A 26787-nucleotide genomic window follows, 5' to 3' on the forward strand; every position below is an offset into this window, starting at 1 on the left:
TGAGGCCAATTTTGCATGCGCCATATAAGTTATTAGTATATGTTTGTGATGTGGAATAAAATCAGAGAATACAAACTACATGCAGTGTCCTGGTCTAGATTTGAACATGAGATGAGACCCTAGCTCTGCAAAGTGAGAGTGCTAGCTACTATACTACCATGTTGTGCACTGGAAAGTCAATGCTTTCTCCTATGTGTAGCAAACTAATTGCCCCAGGAACTCTTCTATAGGGCAGAAGCACTCCAGGAACCATAAGTTTGCATTGAGGTCCTGATTTGGGCATCAGTTACTGTGCCCCAGTCATCTCCATCCATGGCTTTACTTGAATATGGCTGGAGTTCTCCTTTAATTAGAATGTATATGCAGTAGTGGTGGGCAGAAAGTTTTTCTTTTGTTCTTGAAGTTTTTCTCTCTTCATTTAACATAGATAGCAAGAAAAATCTAGCAAGTCTTTTAGATATTACGGTTAGTACTCTATGTAAATCTTATGCACCATCTATTATTCACTGTAACAATTCCAGTGCCCTGTCTTGCAGTTTAAAGAACACTTGTCATGTAGTCACTAGGTGTAGAGCTATTTCATCACACAGTTTAAAATATGGTATTCTTTCAAAATTAATGCGGTTCAATTTTCATGCTTGAAGCAAGAAAAAATGCTTGATTTTTATTTTTTATTTAAGGCCTCTTTAATACTTCAGAAGGTAAAGTCTTCTAGAATGGACCACTTCTAAAATGTATGGAGAATGGGATTCATATGCTTGTCACTATTAGTCATGCCCACAATTCCTTTCCCAGAAGTGCTTTCAGAAAACTACATATATCAGAAATTGATTAACATGACCCGAGGTATTCATTTTTGAAAGATGATGAGACCACCACTTCCTAAGAGGTTATTTTCTGTATGTCAGCATCTGTATGAGAATGGAAATGATTTTAATAAGTGCCAAATACATTGTGTTTCTACAAGAAACTAGAGCAGAAACTTTGCAGAGAATGTAAGTCAAGGAATATAAGTAAAAATGACCTTTCTTCCCAGGTGTAAAGCAGAAGCATATGCAGCCTTAAACTAGCCATCATGTATTACTTTATTAATAATAATAATAATACCAGGAACATTATTACATTGCATATTGGTACACTATCAACTACAATTTTTCACACAACACTTAATAATTATAATCTGACAAATCTTAATGCGTTTATGTAGTAAGGCAATGTAAATAACAATGGTATTATTTGAGATACAGTAATTCATGGCACATCTTAGAGCCGGTTTATATGGGTACAGATGGTGCTACAATCAAAGAGAAACCACTCCTGAAGTCAGAATCATCAGTTTAGGTGGGGGGGGGGGGGGTGTTAAATTAAGCCTTATACACACATACAAGGCATTATTGTTATTATTATTATTTTTATAGCGCAACATCTTCCACAGTGTTGGACAGAGTACATTTTGTTGTCACTTAGCTGTACCTCAGAAGGGCTCACAATGTAATCCCTACTATAATCATTGTCTATGTATGTATCTTGTAGTGTATGTATCGTAGTCTAGGGTCAATTAAGGTAGAACCAATTAACCTATTTTTGGGATGTGAGAGGAAACTGGAGTGCCTGGAGGAAACCCACACAGAAGCGAGGCGAACATCCAACTCTGTGCAGATAGTGCCCCCGCATAGGATTTGAACTGGGAACCCAGCACTGCAAGGCATGAGAGCTAACCATTGGCTGTATTGTATTAAAGTGAACTGAGTGATAGCAAGCTTGTTCACTAAAGCAGTTTAGTACTTCTTTAAAATTTCAGATAAAGTTTCAACTCGGTTTACTAGAGCTGACCCTATGCTTGTGCAAACGCTGAGCAGTGGTTCCCTTCCTTTATAACCACTTACCTACCACAAGTTATTTCCCCTGAAATTTCATGCTCCTCCCATTCACTTGCCAATACCTTTATCGCTACTTAACACACATACATTAGGATTTCTTTAGGTAGTGCTTTTTGCTAAGAATTATTTTATTTCGTATGCATTTTTAAGGGAATAAGAAAAAAGGCATTGAAAAAAGACATTGTTTCTATTATTTTTCAGCCACTATAGTTTGAAAATAAAAGTGTCCTGGTTAGTACAAATTATGTCCTCAGTACAAAGTATGGTGACAATATTTTATCTGGAAATAAAGGTATATTTTTTCAGTTTTGTGTTTGTTTATACTCTATCAATAATTACAAGCCCTTATTTGCAAAAAATAATATTAACCCATTCGCGTTCCGTTGTTTTCACGTGAGAAATGTTCACCTCCCTTTCATTAGCCTATAACTTTATCACTACTTATCACAATGCACTGATCTATATCTTGTTTTTTCTGCCACCAATTAGGCTTTCTTTGGGGGGTACATTTTGCTAAGAGCCACTTTACTGTAAATGCATTTTAACAGGAAGAATAAGAAAAAAAATGGAAAAATTCATTATTTCTCAGTTTTCAGCCATTATAGTTTTAAAATAATACATGCCATCATAATTAAAATGCACGTATTGTATTTGCCCATATGTCCCGGTTGTTACACCATTAAAATTATGTCCCTATCACAATGTATGGCGACAATATTTTATTTGGAAATAAAGGTGCATTTTTTTCCATTTTGCATCTATCACTATTTACAAGTTTAAAATAAAAAAAATATAGAAATATTTCATCTTTACATTGATATTTTAAAGTTTAGACCCTTAGGTAAATATTTACATGTTTTTTTTTATTGTAATGGTTTTTTTTATAGTAAACATTTTATTTGGGTAGTTTTGGGAGGGTGGGAGGTAAACAATAGATTTATAATGTAAATGTGTGTTAATTTTTAAAAAAAATTTTTTTCAGGTGTAGTATTACTTTTTGGCCACAAGATGGTGGCCATGAGTTTGTTTACATGATGTCACTCTAAGCATAGCACGCGCTTAGAGTGACGCATCGGGAAGGAGACAGCCAGAAAAAGCACAGCTTCCGAGAGAAGCTGTCGCTTTTTCATCGGGGGAGAGGAATCAGTGATCGGGCACCATAGCCCGATACATTGATTCCTTGGCTACCGAATCCGCGGCCGGGAGTGCGCGTGCACGCGCACGATCGGCCGCGGGAGCGCGCGGTAGCGTGCATGGTTCCTGGACGTAGAAACTACGTCCAGGAACCAAAATAGGTTAATATACCCTCATAACATACATATTAAAAAAATTAAACGTAAAATTATTTAAATGCTGTCACTTTGTTTTTTTGTTTGTTTGTTTTGTTTTGAACTATGGGGGAGGGGGTGGAAGGCATTAATAGCTATAGGAGATTTATTTTTTAATATGTTTTAAACGTGAATTTACTTTTGGCTACTAGATGTCCCCACACTTAATCCTGTGTACATAGAACAGCATATAGGAAGTGTGTGTATATGTGCTTTTACTTTAATTTTAATGAATGACCACTGTCTTTTTTCTGAAGCCTTGACCATTCATTAATCACTCATTCACAGGCACTTTGATCAGCTTTGGGGAAACATGTTCCCATTAACCGATCAGAGCTCAGTGATTTTTTTTCCATTCTTGGCTCATCGCAAATCTGACAGCAAACAGCTCTCTCTCTCTCTCTCTCTCTATATATATATATATATATATATAGATATATTTATATATATATATATATATCCTGTATAATAAAACCCCTATGTCCCTGCGCGTGCCTCCTGTCTCTGTGTAGCATTGTCTGTGCTTTTTGCTACTGTGCATGTGCACAACACAGACCCAGCCTCACAGAGACAGGAGGAAAGGGACAGGGAACCGAGCTGGCGGCATGTGAGCGGGTGGCCGGATGTGCGGTGGGTGAGCAGGCGGCCGGGTGTGTGAATGGTGCACGCATGGGCCGGAGGGTGGCGGGCGCACGCGTGCCCAGAAACACAGACCTAGAGCCCGTTTTTAAACGGGCTTAGGTCTACTAGTATAAATATATATATATATATATATATATATATATATATATATATATATATATTTAGGAGCTATTCACACTTATCAGTCTACAATGGATCCATTCTATGTAGTCCGCGATGATCCCCCAAAAAGCAGATGGTTCCTCATGTAGCCTATGGGGGTAACGCATCTGCCCCTGGCTACAGCCACAGCGGACCATTGGAACGGACACTAAATTGTCTGCTCCTTCTGGCCGCACATGGTCCGGTGCAAGTGGTAACCAAGCTTAAGGCCAGGGTCACGCTTGTTTGAATCGCATGCGTTTTAGAAAACGCATGCAAAAATGCACATAATGATAGTCTATGGGCTGAACAAAAACACATTGGTAATTTGGTATGTGTTTTTCAAAGCTTGTATAAATGCGTTTTAAAATGCAAGTTCCTTCTTTCTGCATACTGTATGCAGAATATATGCGTTCTGCATGCAATTCTTTCCGATGATGGAAAAAACCTGCATGCAATTTTGATGCGTTTTTGCCCAAATAAGGTAAAAACGTATTTGAAAATTATTCATTTTTACTTGTTAAATATGGATATTGGTTGTAAAATGCATAAAACACACATAGAAAACCGCTAGCGCAGGAAAAATGCAAGAAAATGCCCACAGCAGAAAAGCGCTGGTTTTCTGCATGGACAAGTGTGACCTATGGTCCTGACATCACACTGTGGGAAACTTGTTGCATTGTGGGAAATAACAGCTGTTTCCAACTGCCAAAAAAAACAAGCAGCAGCTACTTCGACTGACATCACCTGCCAGCAGTAAAAATGTCACCATGTGATAAATGTCAGAATGTAAATCAGGGAGAGGGGAGATTTTACAATGGGCAAAAACTGACTAAATAATTTATAAATAATTGTAAAAAATTAAGCACTTTTGCTCATTACATTATTTTCACTGGAGTTCCTCTTTAAAGTGAATGGGAACCGCATTTAAAAAAAATGAGACATATACTTACCCAAGGAGAGGGAAGGCTCTGGGTCCTATAGAGATTTCCCGCTCCTCTCCTGGTCCCCTCGTTCCATTGCTGGCTCGCCTGGTAGCAGTATTTGACTAAATTAGTCAAGTACTGCTTTACCCGGCTGAAGGAGGCTTCAGAAGTCTTCAGGGAGCCCGAGTGCTCCTGAAAAAGGGCGGCCCTGTGCTGCGCCTGTGCAAGCACGCTCTCTTGCACACTCACGCCTGTGCAGTATGGAGCTGCATGTCTTTGGGAGGACACGGCTCCTGAAGACTTTCAAATACCCTTTCGGCGGGGGTTTGAAATGGGGGGGGGGGGGTGCCAGCACAGGATAGAGAGCAACGAGAGAGGAGACGGAAGGCTCTCTACGACCCAGAGCCTTCCCTCTCCTTAGGTAAGTATTTGCTTCATTTTAGAAACCGTGACCAAGAATTGAACTTCATCCCAATCAGTAGCTGATACCCCATTTTACATGAGAAATCTATTTTTTTTCACAAATGGATCATCAGGGGGCCCTGTATGGCTGATATTGTGGTGAAGCCCCTCCCACAGGAGACTGTGAGGACCATTTTCCTGGCAGTTTCCTGTCTGTGAACCTCGTTGCATTGTGGAAAATAGCTGTTTACAGCTGTTTCCAATTGCCAAAAAAGCAAGCAGTAGGTACTTCCACTTACATCACCTGCCAGCAGTAAAAATGGCACCATGTGATAAATGTCAGACTGTAAATAAAGGAGAGGAAAGCTTTTACAATGGGCAAAGACTGACTAAATCATTTATACATAATTATTGTAAAAATGAAGCACTTTTTTTTATTACATAATTTTCACTGGAGTTCCTCTTTAAGGTTCACACATAAAATGTGTGGAGTCCTGTGCAGTCAGTTTTTGACAGTTGGCATCAGTTTTGGATGAGTTTTCTATGGCTTGGTTCACACATAAATTGCTGGTCCAGCCATCCCTTTCCTGTCAGTTTTGTATCTTTTTTCCATGGGTGTGTTCACATATAAAAGATATACAGTTCCAATCCTGTCAGGTAAAACTGATAGAAAACGGATACAAATCTTATGCAAAACTGACAGGACAGGACTAGACCAGAAATGTTCAGATTTATGTGTGAACCAAATTCTTTTGCAACCTGTTTACAGTGTACTATGTACTGAGGCACAGAATAATCCAACCTTAGATGACACAGTGTAGTGAACCGCAGAAAGGTCCCTCTTTGAAGTGCACCATGTCCTGTAGGACTGAATCATCACAGTTGTAGCTGCATAGTGTACTAAGAGTCATATCTGTACCACTTTTCTTAAGGCAGTTCTGTATGATCCAAGCAAACTATGTAGTGTAGTCTGAAAACCCAGTAAAATTGAAAGAATTTAGTTATACTGCCAATTATGTCACCACCCCAAGCGTTCAACTTCCTTTCGGTGAAGTCAGCCACATTTACGTTAAGCAGCCAGGATTTTTCAGCTCTCATCTCAGAAAGAAGGAAACATGAATCAAGGTCTGTAAGCTCTGTGTACCTCACAGGTTATTTGGAAACAGGCTAGATCACCCTTTCAGCAGCCTCGGTCTCTGTTCCCATGAATAAGAAAGCTACTGTTTTAATCATTGTTTATTGTGTTATCATTTTTTCTTAAAATGTACCAAAATATTTAGAATTTTTTTCCCCATTCCAGACATTTTAACTGTTTGATTTGACATAACTATGTACATTTCCATGATGTCACTGGTGTGTGTATTAGTGTTTGAAGTTTCATTAACTCACATAACCAAAAAGATTTAACTTTAATAAAAATATACTTTGAGACTAATTTGTGTATAATGCTTTTAGCCTTTCTTCTGGTGGTTTTAGAAAAATGTGTCTGTTTTAAATGAAATTTGATACCGCTAATGGTTTAATAGGGGCCGCTAAAGGGTTGCAGTCCTATTCCACAGATGCTTCTGTTTTAGTCTGTATCAATGTAAGGCATATGACTATGTATATTCATAATGCCTGTAAGGTAGTATACCGCTTCCAAAAACGGAGATGGTTTTCTTCCACTGTTTTTGTTGCAGAAATAAACTTACATTGTTGTTGTTGCTATTGTTGTTGTTGATTGTGATGATAAAATGAATAACTACACAGAGGAAGGACTATGATGTGAATAAAAATGAAAATGATGAAGATTAATTTAAGAATGAATAAATGTATTGCCTTCATATGCCTCATAAGCATATACCTGCAATAATTGGTTCCTTATGTCTCACAGAAATACTGAATCTTGAAAGTAAATCCCGTTTTAAAAACTGTTAGTAAATGTAAGGACACGCGGAGCCGTTTTAGAACTTTGAGATATAAAGCATGATAAAAATTGAGTGATTGTCACAAGCAATGTTGGGACTTATGACAGAAACGCTTTTTGAGTTTCCTTTGATGTGTGTGGCTCTCCTCTTCAATAATTTTCCAGCTGGGTAGGTTTGGATAGAGCTCTCAGCTTGCATTAATTACTGAATAGCGCTTTCCTGTTTACATTTTTATAGCTGCTGCCGATTGAAAAGAAAATAAAGTCTGGAATGACTCTGCTCCTTGAACTGTACCTACTTCATGGAAAATATACGTACATTGATAGAGCTGTAGGGTGGGGAATCTTCCCACTCTGTGACAACAACCTCAATGTGATAGAAGGAAAGTATAGGTGTCCACTTCTGAGAGGACATTATGATTCACAAATTAATCGATTTAATAAAATTGAAGATCTAATCCTGACAGATTTGGATCACTGGCTGTGCAACTTATACTTTCAGGTACGGAAGATAAAAAAAAAAATTAATAATAATAACATGTACAGTATATATATATATATATATATATATATATATATATATATATATATATATATATATATATATATATATATATATATATATATATATATATATGTATATATATATATGTATATATATATATATATATATATATATATATATATATATATATATATATATACAGTATATCTCACTAATATTGTAAATGCAAAAGTTTGGATGTTTGGATGTTTGTTAATCAATCACACAACAATGGCTTAATGGATTTGAATGAAATTTGGCACACACATAGTACATTACCTAGAATAACATATAAGATGCTTTTTATCCCCATAACCAAAAGTGGGCAGAGGCAAATACAAGTTTCAATGGGAAAATGTAAACTGCAGCCATTCTTACACTGTAAGGGCCTGAGCCCACTAACGCAGTTGTATCCGCTTCTGTCCGCTTTTCAGCATCTGTAACATTGATGTGTTGCTGAAAAGCGGACACAACTGCACACAACTGCGTTAGTGGGCTCAGGCCCTTAACCACTTTGTCCTCCTTGACGTAGAACTACGTCAAGGAGGCCATGTGCGCTCCCGCAGCCGATCGCGCATGTGCACGCGCCCATCAGCCGCGGATTGTTAGCCCGGGAATCAATGAATCGGGCCATGGTGCCGGATCACTGATTCCTCTCCCTCGCAGAAAAAGCGACAGCTTCTCTCGGAAGCTTCGCTTTTTCTGCCTCCTATGTCCCTCTAAGGGTACATTGTACACTTAGAGTGACGTCATGTAAACAAAAAAAGTAAAACTACATCTAAATGTAAAAAAAAAAAATACACATATATTTACCCAAAACAAATACTATTTACATCCCACCCTCCCAAAAATACCCGCATAAAATGTTTAATAATAAAAAAAAAAACATTACAATAAAAAAAAACATAAATATTTACCTAAGGGTCTAAACTTTTTAAATATCTATGTAAAGATGAAATATTTCTATTTTTTTTTTGTTTTTATAAGTTTGTAAATAGTGATGGATGCAAAACAGAAAAATGCTCTTTTATTTCCAAATAAAATATTGTCGCCATACATTGTGATAGGGACATAATTCAAACGGTGTAATAACTGGGACAAATGGGCAAATACAATACATGGGTTTTAATTATGGAGGCATTAAAACTATAATGGCCGAAACCTGAGAAATAATGAATGTTTTCAGTTTTTTTCTTATTCTTACTGTTAAAATGCATTTACAGTAAGGTAGCTCTTAGCAAAATGTACCACCCAAAGAAAGCCTAATTGGCGGTGGAAAAAACAAGATATAGATCAGTTCATTGTGATAAGTAGTGATAAAGTTATAGGCTAATGAATGGGAGGTGAACATTGCGCGGATGCATAAAGTGAAAACGACCAGGGCTTAAGTGGTTAATGGTAGGGTTCTCAAACTCTGCACAGTTGGTCACTGGGTGACGGGATTAATATTCAGAAAAGTGGGTGGAGCCTAAAAAACCCAATCAGAATTCACCTATTGATTTTCAAGGGGAATATTTAATTGCTGCCATTCTTGCACTGTTAATGGCACAAGTCACAAGCCTCAAACCTGGTACAGTTGGTCATTGGGGACTGGGGTTCAAATTCAGGAAAAGGGGTGGAGCCACAGCCAATCTGATTTGTTTTGTTTCAATGCAAATTATTGAGGACCGCAAAGCTCACAAGCTGGGTCGTTGAGTAATTGTGTTATACATACTCGGGCAATGCTGGGCCATCAGCTAGTATATTTATATATATATATATATATATATATATATAATTTTTTTTATCTTAATGTATATATACTGTATACTCTGTATATATATATATATATATATATATATATATATATATATAAATATATATATATATATATATATATATATATATATATATTCTAAAAATTCACATGAACATGAATAACATGAAAGAGGGAAAATTATATTCTTCAAGTGTTTAATGAAGTGGGTGGATGGGCACCTGACTTTTTGCAATAGGGTCATGACACCTGCCTGTCCACATGATTTCAGGCCAGCCTTTGTTCCATTTAAGAGGCACATGTATGCTTGGTCAGGTGGGTGGGTGGATGCATGGTCATGGTCACTGCATATACTCCTATAGAGAGATGATTAATAAGATACCCTGGGCCCTGCTATGCTCAGAACCCTCCTGTGTTTATAGGGAGTGCATAGGGAGCCTTTGATGCATACTGACTAAAGCACTCAAATGTCTTTGGGTCATTATTCAATTCACTTTTTCACCTAAGTTTTCTCCTTGGTGATATTTTCTCACCTTATCAGTAAAATGTATTTTAAGCCACCAGCAAGTAAGAAAATACTGAGAATAATTTTGACAGTACTTTTTTACCTATTTTTTGGTACTTTTTTTGTTGGAGAGTGCTTAACCTGCTGGGCGGTCTGGACGAGCTCAGCTCGTCCAGTACCGCCGGAGCCTGCCGCTCAGGCCCTGCTGGGCCGATTTGGCTCAAATAAAAAGCAGCACACGCAGCCGGCACTTTGCCAGCTGCGTGTGCTGCCTGATCGCCGCCGCTCTGCGGCGATCCGCCGCGAGCAGCGGCGAAAGAGGGTCCCCCCAGCCGCCTAAGCCCAGCGTAGCCGGAACAAAAAGTTCCGGCCAGCGCTAAGGGCTGGATCGGAGGCGGCTGACGTCAGGACGTCGGCTGACGTCGATGACGTCACTCCGCTCGTCGCTATGGCGATGATGTAAGCAAAACAAGGAAGGCCGCTCATTGCGGCCTTCCTTGTTTATTCTGGGCGCCGGAGGCGATCGGAAGAACGCCTCCGGAGCGCCCTCTAGTGGGCTTTCATGCAGCCAACTTTCAGTTGGCTGCATGAAATAGTTTTTTTTTTATTAAAAATAACCCTCCCGCAGCCTGCCTGGCGATCTTAATAGAACGCCAGGCAGGTTAAAAGTTATTAAAATCACAAGATGAAAAACTGACTCCTAGGAGAAGAAGTAGAAGAATAAGTGAATTGGATAAGGGTCAATGTCTCCATCTTGGACTGCTGTCACTAATCCCATCCCCGCTGACCCCTAGTAAATGAAGTCTGTGTGCATGTGCATGCGTGTGTGTGCACCAGCATGTGTGTATTTGCCTGCAACCAGGGGAATTTTGTACAAAACATACTTATGGTGGCCATACATGGTACAATTTTTTCATCCAATCTTACCAATTCTATGTAATATAAGGGAACTGCCTAAATTATCCTTTCAGTATATTTACTTAATGTACCTTTATACTACATAGAAATGGTAAGATTGGATGAAAAAATTGTACCATGTATGGCCACCATTAGAGTCACCGTGTGACACCCCCGCATAGTATTGTTATGCTACTTGCTCAGTGGGGCTCAAATCAGTTCTATACTGAAAATGTTTTACAGATTGAGTCTCCGCTGTTACCACTATAGTCAAGACAGGGTTTTCAAATCACCAAATATATTTTCAATCTAATATCGTAACACTTCTTGTGACCTGATATTGTTGCAAAAGGAACTATAATAAATGTAAGGCAAACTTATTTGTCTTAAAAAGTTCAAACGTTCATATCAATCTTTTTTTGTAAGGCTATGAAGGCGCACTCTTGTATTTAGGAAAGGAAATGATGCACCTGTGCTTTTATTATTGCTTCATTTGTGATACGCTAACATTTCCTCTAGATCTAGAATTAGGCTTTGTAGCCACCTGGAGATGAGGCAGAGGCTTTTTTTAGGTCCACACATGGAGCACTGCTCAGCCTGACACTAAAAGAGGCAGGCAGAAGAAAATGAAGTAGAGATGGAGATAATTACAGAAAATATCATCAGTAGTAAACTAGAATAATAAAGGACTAAAATAATTGTTTAAAAGTAGGATGAGGAACATTAAAGAGGAACTCCAGTGAAAATGATGTAATAAAAAAAAGTGCATCATTTTTACAATAATTATGTATAAATGATTTAGTCAGGGTTTGCCCATTGTCTAAGTTTTTCTCTCCCTGATTTACATTCTGACATTTATCACATGGTGACATTTTTACTGCTGGCAGGTGATGTCACTAAAAGTAACTGCTGCTTGCTTTTCTGGCTGTGGGAAACAGCTGTAAACAGCTATTTCCCACAATGCAACAAGGTTTACAGACAGGAAACTGCCAGGACCATGGTCCTCACAGTTTTCTGTGGAGGGGTTTCACCACAATATCAGCCATACAGAGCCCACCGATGATCTGTTTGTGAAAAGGAATAGATTTATCATGTAAAAGGGGGTAGCAGCTACTGATTGGGATGAAGTTCAATTCTTGGTCACGGTTTCTCTTTAAGATCAAATGAACCCTGTAACAGGGCTTTACACATGACAGACACAGAAATATTGGCTAATGATAAGGAATAAGGGCTGCTTTTCACTAAAACTGATTCAACAGCTAAAATTGAGTGACGTGCTTTACCTAGTTAATGCAAGCATTGTTAGAGTAACACGCCCAACAGAAGTAGCAACACTCACTAATTGTGCAACACTTGCTACCTTGTCAGCATAAATAATAGTAAAGTTGCAGTGCGCACCCTACACATGGCAACTTTACCAACTTTCGTGAACATGCTCCATGGAATCTTCACTTAATTGTTAACTCTGTTAGCTGTAAACAAATACTGGAGGGGAGAAAAGCAATAGAAAACTCTTTCTGGTCACTTCAATGATCCAATCAGGTGCACAGAATATTTTTTAAAATAACTTCTCTCCATTTCACCAGATGTTCGATTATGCCATCATTGTTTGTCAATGCTTTTAGCTTTAGTAATTTACTTTTGCACTGTTTCTATTTTCTATCTTCCTCACTTATTAAATTATGTTTTTTTTTTTTTTTACTTTTCTGTAGATTATCAAACTTCCACTCCATGTAAATGAGCAGAAGGAATATGACTTTTTTGTTCAGCTGCCACAAGAATTTCTCACCTATACCAGTCATGATGAGAAGAAACCAGACAATGGAAAGGATGTTCAAAACCCATTAACAAGATGTAAACAATCATGTCATCATTACCAATCTGGCCTTCTTTTCAGTTACTCTCAAGGTAATCTTAACCCACTGGGTGCATACATGAAACTAATAATGGTGGGATTTATATGCATTTGACACCCCAGTATTCTTGAAAGAGCATCAATGTTTGAATCACCAAGGACGTATTCAAATAGACCTTTGGTATGTCCAGGACCCAACTGGAGCTGTTTTCGTTGCAAAGTCATGAAACAGTTTGATGCATGAGAACTGTATTATGTAAGATAACTGGGGAAGGCAAAAAGGAGATGCCTACAATTCCAAGTTTTCCCTTTTTCTATGGTATATTTGAACCTAATTAGATCATGCATTTCTTAATTACTGAAGAACATATACAGCAATGCTTGTTTCTCCATCATTTACACACAAAAAATTTCACAAAAATGAGCACATTCACAAAAGTATATGGGTGAGAAAACTAATTTTCACCAAATGCACTGAAGTCAGTGGGCATAAGAAAACATTTTAATTTTTTTTAAGGGACCCTGAGCAGTAAAAAAAGGAACTTACCTGGGGCTTCCTCCAGTCCCCCGTAGCCTGCAAAGTCCCCCGACATCCTCTTCTGCTTTTCCTTATTCCCACAGGCTGCTCCGGTAACAAGCAACTTAGGGTGAAGTCATCACGCCGGTCACTGTAAGCATGCGTTGTTCAGTGTTTAGAGAACCGTGCATGTGCAGGACACTTAAGGTGACCGGCATGATGACGTGACATGCACTCGGCGGGGGTGCGCACTTGTGACTTTACCTGAAGTTGCCAATTACTGGAGCAGCCTGCAGGACCAAGGAGGGGCAGAAGAGGATACCGGGGGACCTCGTGGGCTATGGGGGGGCTAGAGAAAGCCCCAGGTAAGACCAAATTTCATTTTGTTTACTGCTCAGGGTCTCTTTAAAGCCCTTAGTTTTAGAAAATGTGTATTTTACATACATCCACTGTATTGTACTATGTACTGTCAGGCAAACAAATGTAATTTTTTATGTAAAAATGAAATGACCTTGCAAAAATGTGAGACTGAGAGGGGCATAACGGAACTGTGAATCTAAAATGTCCACAGACTGCTTAGCCATTGTCCCCCTACCCCACTTCCTTTCATGCCCCCCTTTTCCCCTTGCTTTGGCAATACCTGCATGAATATTGGTCATCATGTCAATAAAGTTATCTTTGATTTGATTTGTTATTAGTAATCATGCATATACTGATTGACAACTCCAAGACCATAAGTGTGTAGATTCTTGATTATAGAGATTATAGGACAATTATCAAATAAACTGTCATTCTGTAAACTCCACATACCTATGATTTACTGTTTATTTCTGCCCACGCCTTAGCTTTCTGTCATTCTGAAGACATTTCTGTCACAGGATTACAGCCAGTAAGGACTGTCTCTGTATGCCGGATGTGCTGGCTACAGTCTTTAATAGTAATGCCCTGTAATAGATAGCGGAGATGCCGCCGCAGCGGTGAGCGACATGGCGGCTGTCTCCGTGTCTCAGCTGGCGGCCTTCGCTGCGCAGTTACATGGTGGAGTTTTGCCTGGTCCTTCAGTTGCACATAGACTGAGGGCTATGCGCGCGCGCCAGGCGACAGGACCTTTATGCGAATAGAAGGGAAGTCAGCTGATCGGCCAGTCAGCTGACTCCAGCAGTGTTCCTGATTGGCTGAGTGACTGGGGCGGCGCTGTGGGGCGCTCTCAGTATATATAGGACCTTCCTGTCAGTAGCTCCTCGTCTGCTGTTGCAAATGCTACGTGTTAGCACTGAGACCTTAGCCAGATCCCAAAGTGTTCTAGAACCAGCAGGAGCTGGGGATCCACACTTAGTCAGATTCTGTTGATAGCTAAAGTACTAATTGAATTGTATTATTTGTTATGACCTTCTGCTAGCCTTCACTACTCTTCTGCTTACTGATTCTGTGCTTCTGCCTATCTGATCCTGTTGCTGACTCAGCCTGAACACTACTCTGATTTAAGCCTTCTGTCTTTGTACAGTATCTCTCCGTTTGTTGCCGAATCTGCTTGTCTGACTCTCCTGCCCTCACCAGTGAGCCTAGTCCCTGGTGAGGTATTCTCTGGACAGCTTAATCACCTGCTCCTCAGGTGACCAATAGCTGCAGTACAGTCTTAATCACCTGCTCCTCAGGTGACCAGTAGCTGCAGTACAGTCTTAATCACCTGCTCCTCAGGTGACCAGTAGCTGCAGTACAGTCTTAACCATCTTAGCGGTATGGACGAGCTCAGCTCGTCCATCACCGCCGATGGCTGCCGCTCAGGCCCTGCTGGGCCGATTTTGTTGAAATAAAAAGCAGCACACGCAGCCGGAACTTTGCCAGCCGCGTGTGCTGCCTGATCGCCGCCGCTCTGCGGCGATCCGCCGCTAGCAGCGGCGAAAAAAGGGTCCCCCCAGCCGCCTGAGCCCTGCGCAGCCGGAACAAATAGTTCCGGCCAGCGCTAAGGGCTGGATCGGAGGCGGCTGACGTCAGGACGTCGGCTGACGTCCATGAACTCACTCCGCTCGTCGCCATGGCGACGAAGTAAGCAAAACACGGAAGGCCGCTCATTGCGGCCTTCCGTGTTACTTCTGGCCGCCGGAGGCGATCAGAAGAACGCCTCCGGAGCGCCCTCTAGTGGGCTTTCATGCAGCCAACTTTCAGTTGGCTGCATGAAATAGTTTTTTTTTTTATTTAAAAAAAACCCTCCCGCAGCCGCCCTGGCGATCTTCATAGAACGCCAGGGTGGTTAATCACCTGCTCCTCAGGTGACTAGTAACTACAGTACTGTCCTCATCACCTGCTCCTCAGGTGATTAGGAGCTGCAGTACAGTCTTGATCTCCTGCCCCTCAGGTGATCGCCTTCTGCAGTACAGTCTGAATCACCCGCTCCACGGGTGATCAGTATACGTTGTCTTACTGTGCACCACCCGCTCCTCTAGTTCACTGTTCATCTGCGTCTCCAGCTTGCTGGAGTGCTGATCCCTGTGTTCTATAGAGATATCTCCCTCTACCAGCTTCTCTGGGGGAGTTGGTATCTCTATCTGTATTACTGTTGCACCAAACATCTATATGTCTGGTTGTCCTGTGTCTCGCTATACTTGCATTTTTGGTGATTCTGCAGATCACCACATAATCAGGTATAGTATCTGTATTATTGGTGATACTGCAGATCACCAATAATCAGAAAATCTGTTCTTACTGACACCAATTGTTACATGCCCACAGAGAAAACTGTTCTCTGTAAATGTCATATTTTCTTCACATAAGTTATGAATAAGTGAAAAAAAAATTATTTGTATTACTAATTGTAAATACTAGAAATATATGTGGTGTTTTAGAATAGAATTTCAGTAAATTTTGATAGTTGTCCTTTAAGTATATGAGATTCTCTTTTCTCCACGTACTTCCATTTGCCTGTTCATGCTTTGATATTTGTATTATTATATACAGCCATACCTTCACTCATAAAAGTGACTGAAAGGGTTGTGTGTGCTTTATGTAGCAGATGCAAAGGAGTATAGGTAAAACATAAATCAAGCCAAATGACTGAAAGTAAAGGATACACATACTTTTTTATACATTCGGTTTGGCAACACCTGCAGACCATAGCCATGTCTACACTACTGGCCTGGGTTTGAATCTCTTGTTAGCACTCAGTGATCTTTGACCTTCTAAAAGATAACAGAAAAGGGAAAAACATTGCAATAAATCAACAAACATCTAACAAATGCATTTAAATGTAGTAATGCACATTAAAGTGAACCTCCAGACTAAAAATCGACTCAGCAGCACTGAAAAGGCCTGGTGTTTCTTTAACAGTTTCACAGCATCAGAACTTTGTTTCTCTTATACAAGCCTCATTTTTAGCTGCACAGAAGAAAACTGCCCGGGCATTTTTCCCCTGATGCTGTGCAAAGCATGATGGGATTTCTGATGTTGTCGTTCTTGTTTGCTGTTTTGGTGCAATTTTTTTTCTTTTACATTTTGAATTAGACGTTTGAAGCCTAGCGCATGCAGCTGGGAGGGGTTATCAGGACAAAGGACAGTTGGAACTGTGTCTTATGCTCCCTGTCACCCCCTTTCAACCAAAAAGATGGCTTCCCCCATGACAAAGATGGCAGCCCCCATGAATCACAAACATTTGCCTGTTCTTTTAAAACAGGGTGGGTAAAAAATTATATTACCTATCTATTCTAATTAACATAAATAATGTAACTTAATGACAGTATGTTTGTTTTTGGCTGAAGTTCCCCTTTAAAAGAATGATGAGGACAAAAGGGAAATACAAATGAGAATAGAAGAGTTCATTGCTGACATACTCTGATGCCAGAAGTGATGTCACTTTTCCCTTTTCTTTTCTTTTCCAATCCAGTTCAGTGTTAAATTTCTCTCCCTACTGCTACAGCTTACTGTCCCTTCCACAGCAAACATCACCTAAACAAAAGGCTGACATTACTGCTTATACTTTTCAGGAGAGGGGGGGGGGGGGGATTCCATTACCTTCTGGTCATAGTGTCCTTATATTATCTGAAATAGGAAGCTTTCTGTTATTTGCGTGCTGGCACAAAGTTGCTGTTGTAGCTCCACAGTTCCTCAGCGAAAAATTGGCAGCGATCCTAAGCAGGCTTCATCTGAAATGACTACCAACAGCGCTGCCATTTTTTACTGTTCTGTAGAAAATGTGTAGACCATTTTATGATTAGCTGCCCTAGGCTTATACTCACCGGCGTACCTACCGGGGATGCGACCCCCTCAGCCGCAGGGGGGCCCGGGGCTGCTCTGGGACCCGCTCACTGTGCGTGGGGGGAGCGCTGCTCTGGACCCCCCAGCAAGGTGCTCAACTGGCCGCAGAGTCTAATAGACGCTGCGCCAGTTCATTCCCCGCAGCCCCGCTCCAGCAGCCTGCATAGTCTCCGGCAGGCAGAGCAGGGCTACGGCAAGATGGCCGCCGAAGAAGCCCTGCACTGGAGACTATTTGTGTCTCTAGTACAGGGCTTCGGCAGCCATCTTGCCGTAGCCCTGCACTCTGCCTGTCAGCGCGGGAGATGTGCTGCAGGAGGACTCAGGGAGCTGCGAGCCAGATGCCGGGAGAGGAGAAGACTTCTGTCAGGTAAGTGAATTGTTTTTTGTTCACAGGTGCATTTTTTTCTAGAGTCTGCTGCCTACATTGGGATTTTCAGGTGTCTGCTGCCCACATTACGATTTTCTGGTCACTGCTGCACACATTATGATTTTCTGGTGTCTGCTGCCCACATTGCGATTTTCTGGTGTCTGCTGCCCACATTACGATTTTCTGGTCACTGCTGCCCACATTGCGATTTTCTGGTGTCTGCTGCCCACATTGCGATTTTCTGGTGTCTGCTGCCCACATTACAATTTTCAGGTGTCTGCTGCCCACATTACGATTTTCAGGTATCTGCTGCCCACATTGTGATTTTCAGGTGTCTGCTGCCCATATTATGATTTTCTGGTGTCTGCTGCCCACATTACGATTTTCAGGTGCCTGCTGCCCACATTACGGTTTTCAGGTGTCTGCTGCCCATATTATGATTTTCTGGTGTCTGCTGCCCACATTACGATTTTCAGGTGCCTGCTGCCCACATTACGATTTTCAGGTGCCTGCTGCCCACATTACGATTTTCAGGTGTCTGCTGCCCACATTATGATTTTCTGGTGTCTGCTGCCCACATTGCGATTTTCTGGTGTCTGCTGCCCACATTACGATTTTCTGGTGTCTGCTGCCCACATTACGATTTTCTGGTGACTGCTGCCCACATTGCGATTTTCAGGTGTCTGCTACCCACATTACCATTTTCTGGTCACTGCTGCCCACATTGCGATTTTCTGGTCACTGCTGCCCACATTGCGATTTTCGGGTGTCTGCTGCCCACATTACGATTTTCAGGTGTCTGCTGCCCACATTACGATTTTCAGGTGTCTGCTGCCCACATTGCGATTTTCAGGTGTCTGCTGCCCACATTACGATTTTCAGGTGTCTGCTGCCCACATTACGATTTTCAGGTGTCTGCTGCCCACATTGCGATTTTCAGGTGTCTGCTGCCCACATTGCGATTTTCAGGTGTCTGCTGCCCATATTGCGATTTTCTGGTGACTGCTGCCCACATAAGAATTTTCTGGTGACTGCTGCCCACATTGCGATTTTCTGGTGACTGCTGCCCACATTGCGATTTTCTGGTGACTGCTGCCCACATAAGGATTTTCTGGTGACTGCTGCCCACATTAGGATTTTCTGGTGTGTGCTGCCCACATTATGATATTCTGGTGACTGACTGCTGCCCACATTAGGATTTTCTGGTGACTGCTGCCCACATTACGATATTCTGGTGACTACTGCCCACATTAGGATTTTCTGGTGACTGATGCCCACATGGCGATTTTCTGGTGACTGATGCCCACATTGCGATTTTCTGGTGAACTCTGCCCACATTACGATTTTCTGGCCCACATTACGATTTTCTGGTGAACACTGCCCACGTTACGATTGTCTGGTGAATGCTGTCCACGTTACGATTTTCTGGTGAACGCTGCCCACATTACGATTTTCTGGCCCACATTACGATTTTCTGGTGAACACTGCCCACGTTACGATTGTCTGGTGAATGCTGTCCATGTTACAATTTTCTGGTGAACGCTGCCCACAATACGATTTTCTGTCCCACATTACGATATTCTGGTGAACGCTGCCCACATTACGATTGTCTGGTGAATGCTGTCCACATTACAATTTTCTGGTGACTGCTGCTCACGTTACGATTTTCTGGTGACTGGTGCCCACATTACGATTTTCTGGTGAACTCTGCCCACATTACGATTTTCTGGTGAACTCTGCCCACATTATGATTTTCTGGTGTCTGCTGCCCACATTGCGATTTTCTGGTGTCTGCTGCCCACATTACGATTTTCTGGTCACTGCTGCCCACATTGCGATTTTCTGGTGTCTGCTGCCCACATTGCGATTTTCTGGTGTCTGCTGCCCACATTACAATTTTCAGGTGTCTGCTGCCCACATTACGATTTTCAGGTATCTGCTGCCCACATTGTGATTTTCAGGTGTCTGCTGCCCATATTATGATTTTCTGGTGTCTGCTGCCCACATTACGATTTTCAGGTGCCTGCTGCCCACATTACGGTTTTCAGGTGTCTGCTGCCCATATTATGATTTTCTGGTGTCTGCTGCCCACATTACGATTTTCAGGTGCCTGCTGCCCACATTACGATTTTCAGGTGCCTGCTGCCCACATTACGATTTTCAGGTGCCTGCTGCCCACATTACGATTTTCAGGTGTCTGCTGCCCACATTATGATTTTCTGGTGTCTGCTGCCCACATTGCGATTTTCTGGTGTCTGCTGCCCACATTACGATTTTCTGGTGTCTGCTGCCCACATTACGATTTTCTGGTGTCTGCTGCCCACATTGCGATTTTCAGGTGTCTGCTACCCACATTACCATTTTCTGGTCACTGCTGCCCACATTGCGATTTTCTGGTCACTGCTGCCCACATTGCGATTTTCGGGTGTCTGCTGCCCACATTACGATTTTCAGGTGTCTGCTGCCCACATTACGATTTTCAGGTGTCTGCTGCCCACATTGCGATTTTCAGGTGTCTGCTGCCCACATTACGATTTTCAGGTGTCTGCTGCCCACATTACGATTTTCAGGTGTCTGCTGCCCACATTGCGATTTTCAGGTGTCTGCTGCCCACATTGCGATTTTCAGGTGTCTGCTGCCCACATTGCGATTTTCTGGTGACTGCTGCCCACATAAGAATTTTCTGGTGACTGCTGCCCACATTGCGATTTTCTGGTGACTGCTGCCCACATTGCGATTTTCTGGTGACTGCTGCCCACATAAGGATTTTCTGGTGACTGCTGCCCACATTAGGATTTTCTGGTGTGTGCTGCCCACATTATGATATTCTGGTGACTGACTGCTGCCCACATTAGGATTTTCTGGTGACTGCTGCCCACATTACGATATTCTGGTGACTACTGCCCACATTAGGATTTTCTGGTGACTGATGCCCACATGGCGATTTTCTGGTGACTGATGCCCACATTGCGATTTTCTGGTGAACTCTGCCCACATTACGATTTTCTGGCCCACATTACGATTTTCTGGTGAACACTGCCCACGTTACGATTGTCTGGTGAATGCTGTCCACGTTACGATTTTCTGGTGAACGCTGCCCACATTACGATTTTCTGGCCCACATTACGATTTTCTGGTGAACACTGCCCACGTTACGATTGTCTGGTGAATGCTGTCCATGTTACAATTTTCTGGTGAACGCTGCCCACAATACGATTTTCTGTCCCACATTACGATATTCTGGTGAACGCTGCCCACATTACGATTGTCTGGTGAATGCTGTCCACATTACAATTTTCTGGTGACTGCTGCTCACGTTACGATTTTCTGGTGACTGGTGCCCACATTACGATTTTCTGGTGAACTCTGCCCACATTACGATTTTCTGGTGAACTCTGCCCACATTATGATTTTCTGGTGAACTCTGCCCACATTACGATTTTCTGGTGAACTCTGCCCACATTATGATTTTATAAAGGCCCACATTATGATTTTCTGGTGAACTCTGCCCACATTACAATTTTCTGGCCCACATTACGATTGTCTGGTAAAATGCTGCCCACTTTACAATTAATTTACAGTGAAACGCTGCCCCATTACGATTATTTGGCACCTATGGGGGGGCCCCATCCAAATATTCGCAGGGGGGCCCAGTGATTTCAAGTTACGCCCCTGCTTATACTATGTGTTAAAGGGAAAGTAAACTGAGAGGGATATGGATGTTTCGTTTTAAACAATACCAGTTGCCTGGCTCTCCTGCTGATGTCTTTAGTTACAGTAGTGGCTGAATCACACACCTGAAAAAAAGCAGGCAATAATTAATCCAGCCTGACTTCAGTCAGAGGCAGAGCACCTGATCTGCATGTTTAATCAGGGGCTGTGGCTAAAAGTATTAGAGGCAGAGGATCAGCAGGAGAGTCAGGCAACTGGTATTATTTTAAAAGGAAAAATCCATAACCTTTTCAGTTTAGGTTAGAGTGCCCATTTGGCTGTTATCTCATCACAGGGTTGATTCACTAGCCTACAGTTAAACTTACATGCACAGACGTTTAATGGGTACTTAGGATGCGATGCGTAATTATCACAACCCGTGGTACATGGAAGATGCTTGCGTTGCTACAGTAATGTACAATACATTACTTGCATACATATACATTTGGCCTGCATTTCAATTCATGTCTGGTTAAAGCGGACCTAAACTCTTGCACAGCAGACAAGGAAAACACATATAATTCACTCTATAGGCTTGATTCACTAAACCAGCCTTCCTCAACCTTTACACCCTGGAGGGACCCTGCTAATAACTTCTGGCTCTCAAGGAACCCCTGCAAACAATTTTTTGATCTTGGGGAACCCCTGCATTTATTTTGCAGGAAGCATGGTCTTTAAAAGTAGGTGAGGCTGTTTATTTCACTACCCCCTATTACAGTGCATCTCATTTAGTACAATTTAGTGCTTATTTTTACAGTATTCCCTATTATAATGTGCTCTATTATACTTCCCCCATGATGGGAGGAAAATGCCAAGGAACCCCTGCAAAGTACTCAAGGAACCCTGGTTGAGAAAGCCTGCACTAAAAATATCACACCTTATCAAAGATATCACACGTTATCAAAGATATCACTCCTTATCAAAGATATCACACCTTATCAAAGTTAACATGCCTTATCAGAGTAGCATAGCGAGTGCTACAAACTTATGCCTGCTAATTGGCAATGGCACTCGCCCTGCCCTGAGCCCCTGCGGGTTCGTAGTGCTTGCTATGCTACTCTGATAATGCGTGTTAACTTTGATAAAGTGGGATAACAGTACTTATCCGTTAGCCGGGCGCATCCGGCAGGTGGCACTAATTACTATTCCCCCTCCAGGCCGACATGGATAGTAGGGAAAGATGTAACTCTGGTGGAGTTTTGTCACCACCTAGAGGATGCGCCCAGCTAACGGATAAGTACCAGGATAACTCTGATAAGGTGTGATAACTTTGATAAAGTGTGATATTTGAGTTATCACGGTTTAGTGAATCAAGCCCTATGTTTGTTTAGAGAAATTAGCCTGTCTAATTCCCCCTTATCTGCAAGTAATCAGCAAGTGTATGTCAGGGCTGTTGGGTGTGCCACGGTGCAGTTGTTCTGTGCTAATATGGAAACACTCGATGTTAACCCTTTCTGTGTTCCCAGGATACCAGGAGGTAAACACTGCAGGGGTTTTTGTAAGGTTTCTGTAAGTTGTAATGAAGAAATATTTTTTCTTTAAAGGTTATTATGTTGTTGCTTACATTTTAGAGCAGAGGGGAAGTTCTAAGTTTAGGTCTGCTTTAGCTAACAAATGTTTAAAAAAGTATCAGATTTCAGAAAGTTCTAAACTTTCCAAATTAGACAAAAAGAATTGTTAATATCCAGTAATGAGCTATGCATTAATCATATAGAAAAATGTAGGCTTCCACCAGTTACCACAGCATTTCGTTGCAGCATTCTTTATAAGTACATTTGAATGCCTGTCCTATATAATGACATCCTGGCTGGAAGTAGCCATGAATTTTGAAGACGCTTTAAGCTCGTCATGATTACAGGGCAAATTATTTGAGATTAACTGTGCAAGGTCAATTAATGCAAAGCATATGTAAATTTCTCATCGAACAAATTTAAGGCTAGCATGTATGTATCTTGGAAAATGACTCGACCTCTCCATGCATTTGTTTCATTAGGACCTTCTAAATATATTTTGACAGCATCCTAATATCCCCCATGTGTTGGTTCAGAAATACATAAGCAAAACCAATGCTGATTTTACCAATGATATGTAGCTGAGAGATTTAATAATGGGTAAACAAACACAACATGTGGTAATCCATTTCAAATTAAAAGTTTATTAAATGCTTGCTTGATGACTTTCTGGCTATTTACAATTAGAGGAGGGAACCCTGAGGGAGTTGAAAACACAGTTGAAATCATTGCTTCAGCAGTTCAATGAAAAAAAAATCTTTCTGTTGCTTTCAAAATTACATATACAGTACGCTATCTCCAAGCTCATTAGGACAACCTCTTGTAATGACAGCCCAAATCACTGTATTATTTTCCTGAACAGAGCATTCAGATAGTGTTGGCAAACTCTAAGTTTCTGTAAGGGGCGTAGCAATAGGGCTTGCAGAGGTTGCGACCAGTGTCGGTCATTTTTGCACCGAAAATCCCATTTTAGCTTTCGCCGAATTTTCGCGAAAAGTAGCTTACATTTTCACGTTTTCGCCCAATAGCGAAATTTAAAGGGAAAGTGCAATATTTTCGCCCAAATACAAAATTTCTAAAATAACTGCTATATTCGACATGTGCTTAGCATTAAAATTCGAAAATTTATATGAAGTAATGTCTTCTCTCCCCATATTAGATCTCCCATGATTCTTAGCTGAAGAATTGACCCAGGAACCGATATAACTACAACCAATCAGATAACAGACAGCCCCCTGAGAAGACTAGCTCTCTGACACACCAGCCTCTGTTGGGAAGAGTTAGTGGATGTGATAGGAGTAGAGAGAACTTAGCTAGCTAGTCCAGGGGCGTAGCAATAGGGGGTGCAGAGGTAGCCACCACATCGGGGCCCTTGGACTAGAGGGGCCCCGAGGGGCCCACTTTCAACCACAGTATTAGCTCTTTATTGGTCCTATGCTGATAATATTCACTTCTATAGATGATTAGAATAGCAGTGATCATTAACACACTGTTTCCTATCCCTTTCTTGCACTTCTGACACTGTGGTTGTCTTTGATTGGATTTGGTGTTGCGTATCAATTGTTATGCATAGAGAGCTTGGGGGGCCCAATGCAAAACTTGCACTGGGGCCCACAGCTTCTTAGCTACGCCATGACTAGCTACTGCTCATTTATTTGCAGTCTACTGTGTGTTTGTGGTTTGAAAATCTCCACAAATACAAGCTACAGCAGGCTGGATTGTAGTTGTATTCTAAAACAAAAGTATTTTTTAAAGGATAACTGTAGTGAGAGGTATATGGAGGCTGCCATATTTATTTACATTTAAGCACTACCAGTTTCTCGGCTGTCTTGCAGATCAATGTGGCTGCAGTAGTGTCTGAATCACACAAGAAACAGGCATGCAGCTAATCTTGTCAGATCTGAGAATAATGTTAGAAACACCTGATCTGCTGCATGCTTGTTCTGGGTCTATGGCTAAAAGTATTAGAGGCAGAGGATTAGCAAGATAGCCAGGCATTTGGTATTGTTTCAAAGAAAATAAATATGACAGCCTCCATATTCTTCTCGCTACAGTTGTCCTTTAAAGCCAATGTTTCACGATTACTGAAAAAAAAGCCAGCTACTTACCTAAGGAGAGGGAAGGCTCTGTGTCCTAATGAGCCTCCCCTATCCTCTCCCGGTGCCCTCATCGCAGCGGCAGCTCCCCCGTTTAAATCCCCCACCGCGGGGACTTGTCTTCGGGAGCCGAGTCCTCCTGAAGACAGGCGGCTCCATACTGCGCATGCGCGATGACGCGATAGAGGGCGCTCGCGCATGCGCAGTTTGGAGCAGCCCATCTTCGGGAGCACTCGGATTCCCGAAGACTGTCGAAGCCTCCCTTCGGTGGCGGAAGTAGCAGTATTTGACCAATTTAGTCAAATACTGCTATGGGGGAGCCAGCGCTGGAACGGGCACCGAAAGAGGAGAGGGGAGGCTCATTAGGACTCTGAGCCTTCCTTCTCCTTAGGTAAGTAGCTGGCTTTTCTTTTAGGGAATCGGTACCCATTCTCTTTAAAGGACAACAGTAATGAGGTATATGGAGGCTGCCATATTTATTTCCTTTGAAGCAATACCAGTTCCCTGGCTATCTTGCTGATCCTCTAGCATTAATACTTTTAGCCATAGATTCTGAACAAGCATGCAGCAGATCAGGTGTTTCTAATATTTGTGTCAGATTTCTGACAAGATTAGCTGCATGCTTGTTTCTGGTTTGATTAAAATACTACTGCAGCCAAACAGACCAGCAGGGCTGCCAAGCAACTGGTTTTTATTTAAAAGAAATACATTTGGCAGCCCCCACTACAGTTGTCCTTTAAGCATGTGTCCAAGCCGATGTTCCAATGTTTTTTTTTTATTTGTATACTGCCTGCTTCTCCTGACTTATGGGGGTGATGGTCACACGGACCATAACCCCCCCCCCCCCTTCCCCTCCGCCACTGTCAATTTATGGGATATGTACACTGCCTGCTTCTCCTGACTTATGGGGGTAATGGACACTTTGATCGAGCTGCTGCTCCCCCGACACTGTCATTTTATGGGATGTGTACATTCCCTGCTTCTCCTGGACCTGACTTATGGGGGTGATGGTCACTCTGACCAAGCCACTGCTCCCCCCACTACTGTCATTTTATGAGGTATGTACATTGCCTGCTTCTCCTGGACCTGACTTATGGAGGGTGATGGTCACTCTGACTGAGCCACTGCTCACCCCCCCCCCCCCCCCCCTACTGTCATTTTATGGGATATGTACATTGCCTGCTTCTCCTGGACCTGACTTATGGAGGTCAGTCAGGGGCAAAGGGTATCGGTTTTTAACAGGGATTTTGTTCAAGCCTCTGTAGTCTATACAAGGACGTAACCCTCCATCCTTCTTTTCAACAAAGAAAAAGCAAGTGCCGGCTGGTGACGTGGATGGTCTGATAAAATCTTTCTCTAAGTTTTCCTTGATATATTCTTTCATAGAGATTTTCTCGGGTCCTGTGAGGTTGTATAAATGACCTCGTGGGGGCATAGTACCAGGTAGCAAATCAATGGGACAGTTGTAAGACCTGTGTGGTGGTAACTTATCTGCAGCTTGAGGAGAGAACACGTCAACTAAATCTAGATACTGAGGTGGTACTGCTATATGTTT

The 26787-nt window shown here is 41.8% G+C and overlaps 1 protein-coding gene across 3 annotated transcripts in view; it reads left to right on the plus strand.

Moving 5' to 3' along the window:
* Nucleotides 1-26787, plus strand: part of LOC137518702 (uncharacterized) — a 268697-nt gene that overhangs the window by 35313 nt on the left and 206597 nt on the right. For 2 of the 3 annotated variants that reach the window (XM_068236883.1, XM_068236884.1), the window contains exons 8-9: nt 7464-7727; nt 12640-12835. In XM_068236883.1, the coding sequence (XP_068092984.1) occupies nt 7464-7727; nt 12640-12835 (460 nt within the window). The remainder of the gene's footprint in view (nt 1-7463; nt 7728-12639; nt 12836-26787) is intronic. The other variant, XM_068236885.1, reaches the window with a different exon arrangement.

Source organism: Hyperolius riggenbachi, chromosome 5 (genome assembly GCF_040937935.1).
Source record: "Hyperolius riggenbachi isolate aHypRig1 chromosome 5, aHypRig1.pri, whole genome shotgun sequence".
NCBI lineage: Eukaryota > Metazoa > Chordata > Amphibia > Anura > Hyperoliidae > Hyperolius > Hyperolius riggenbachi.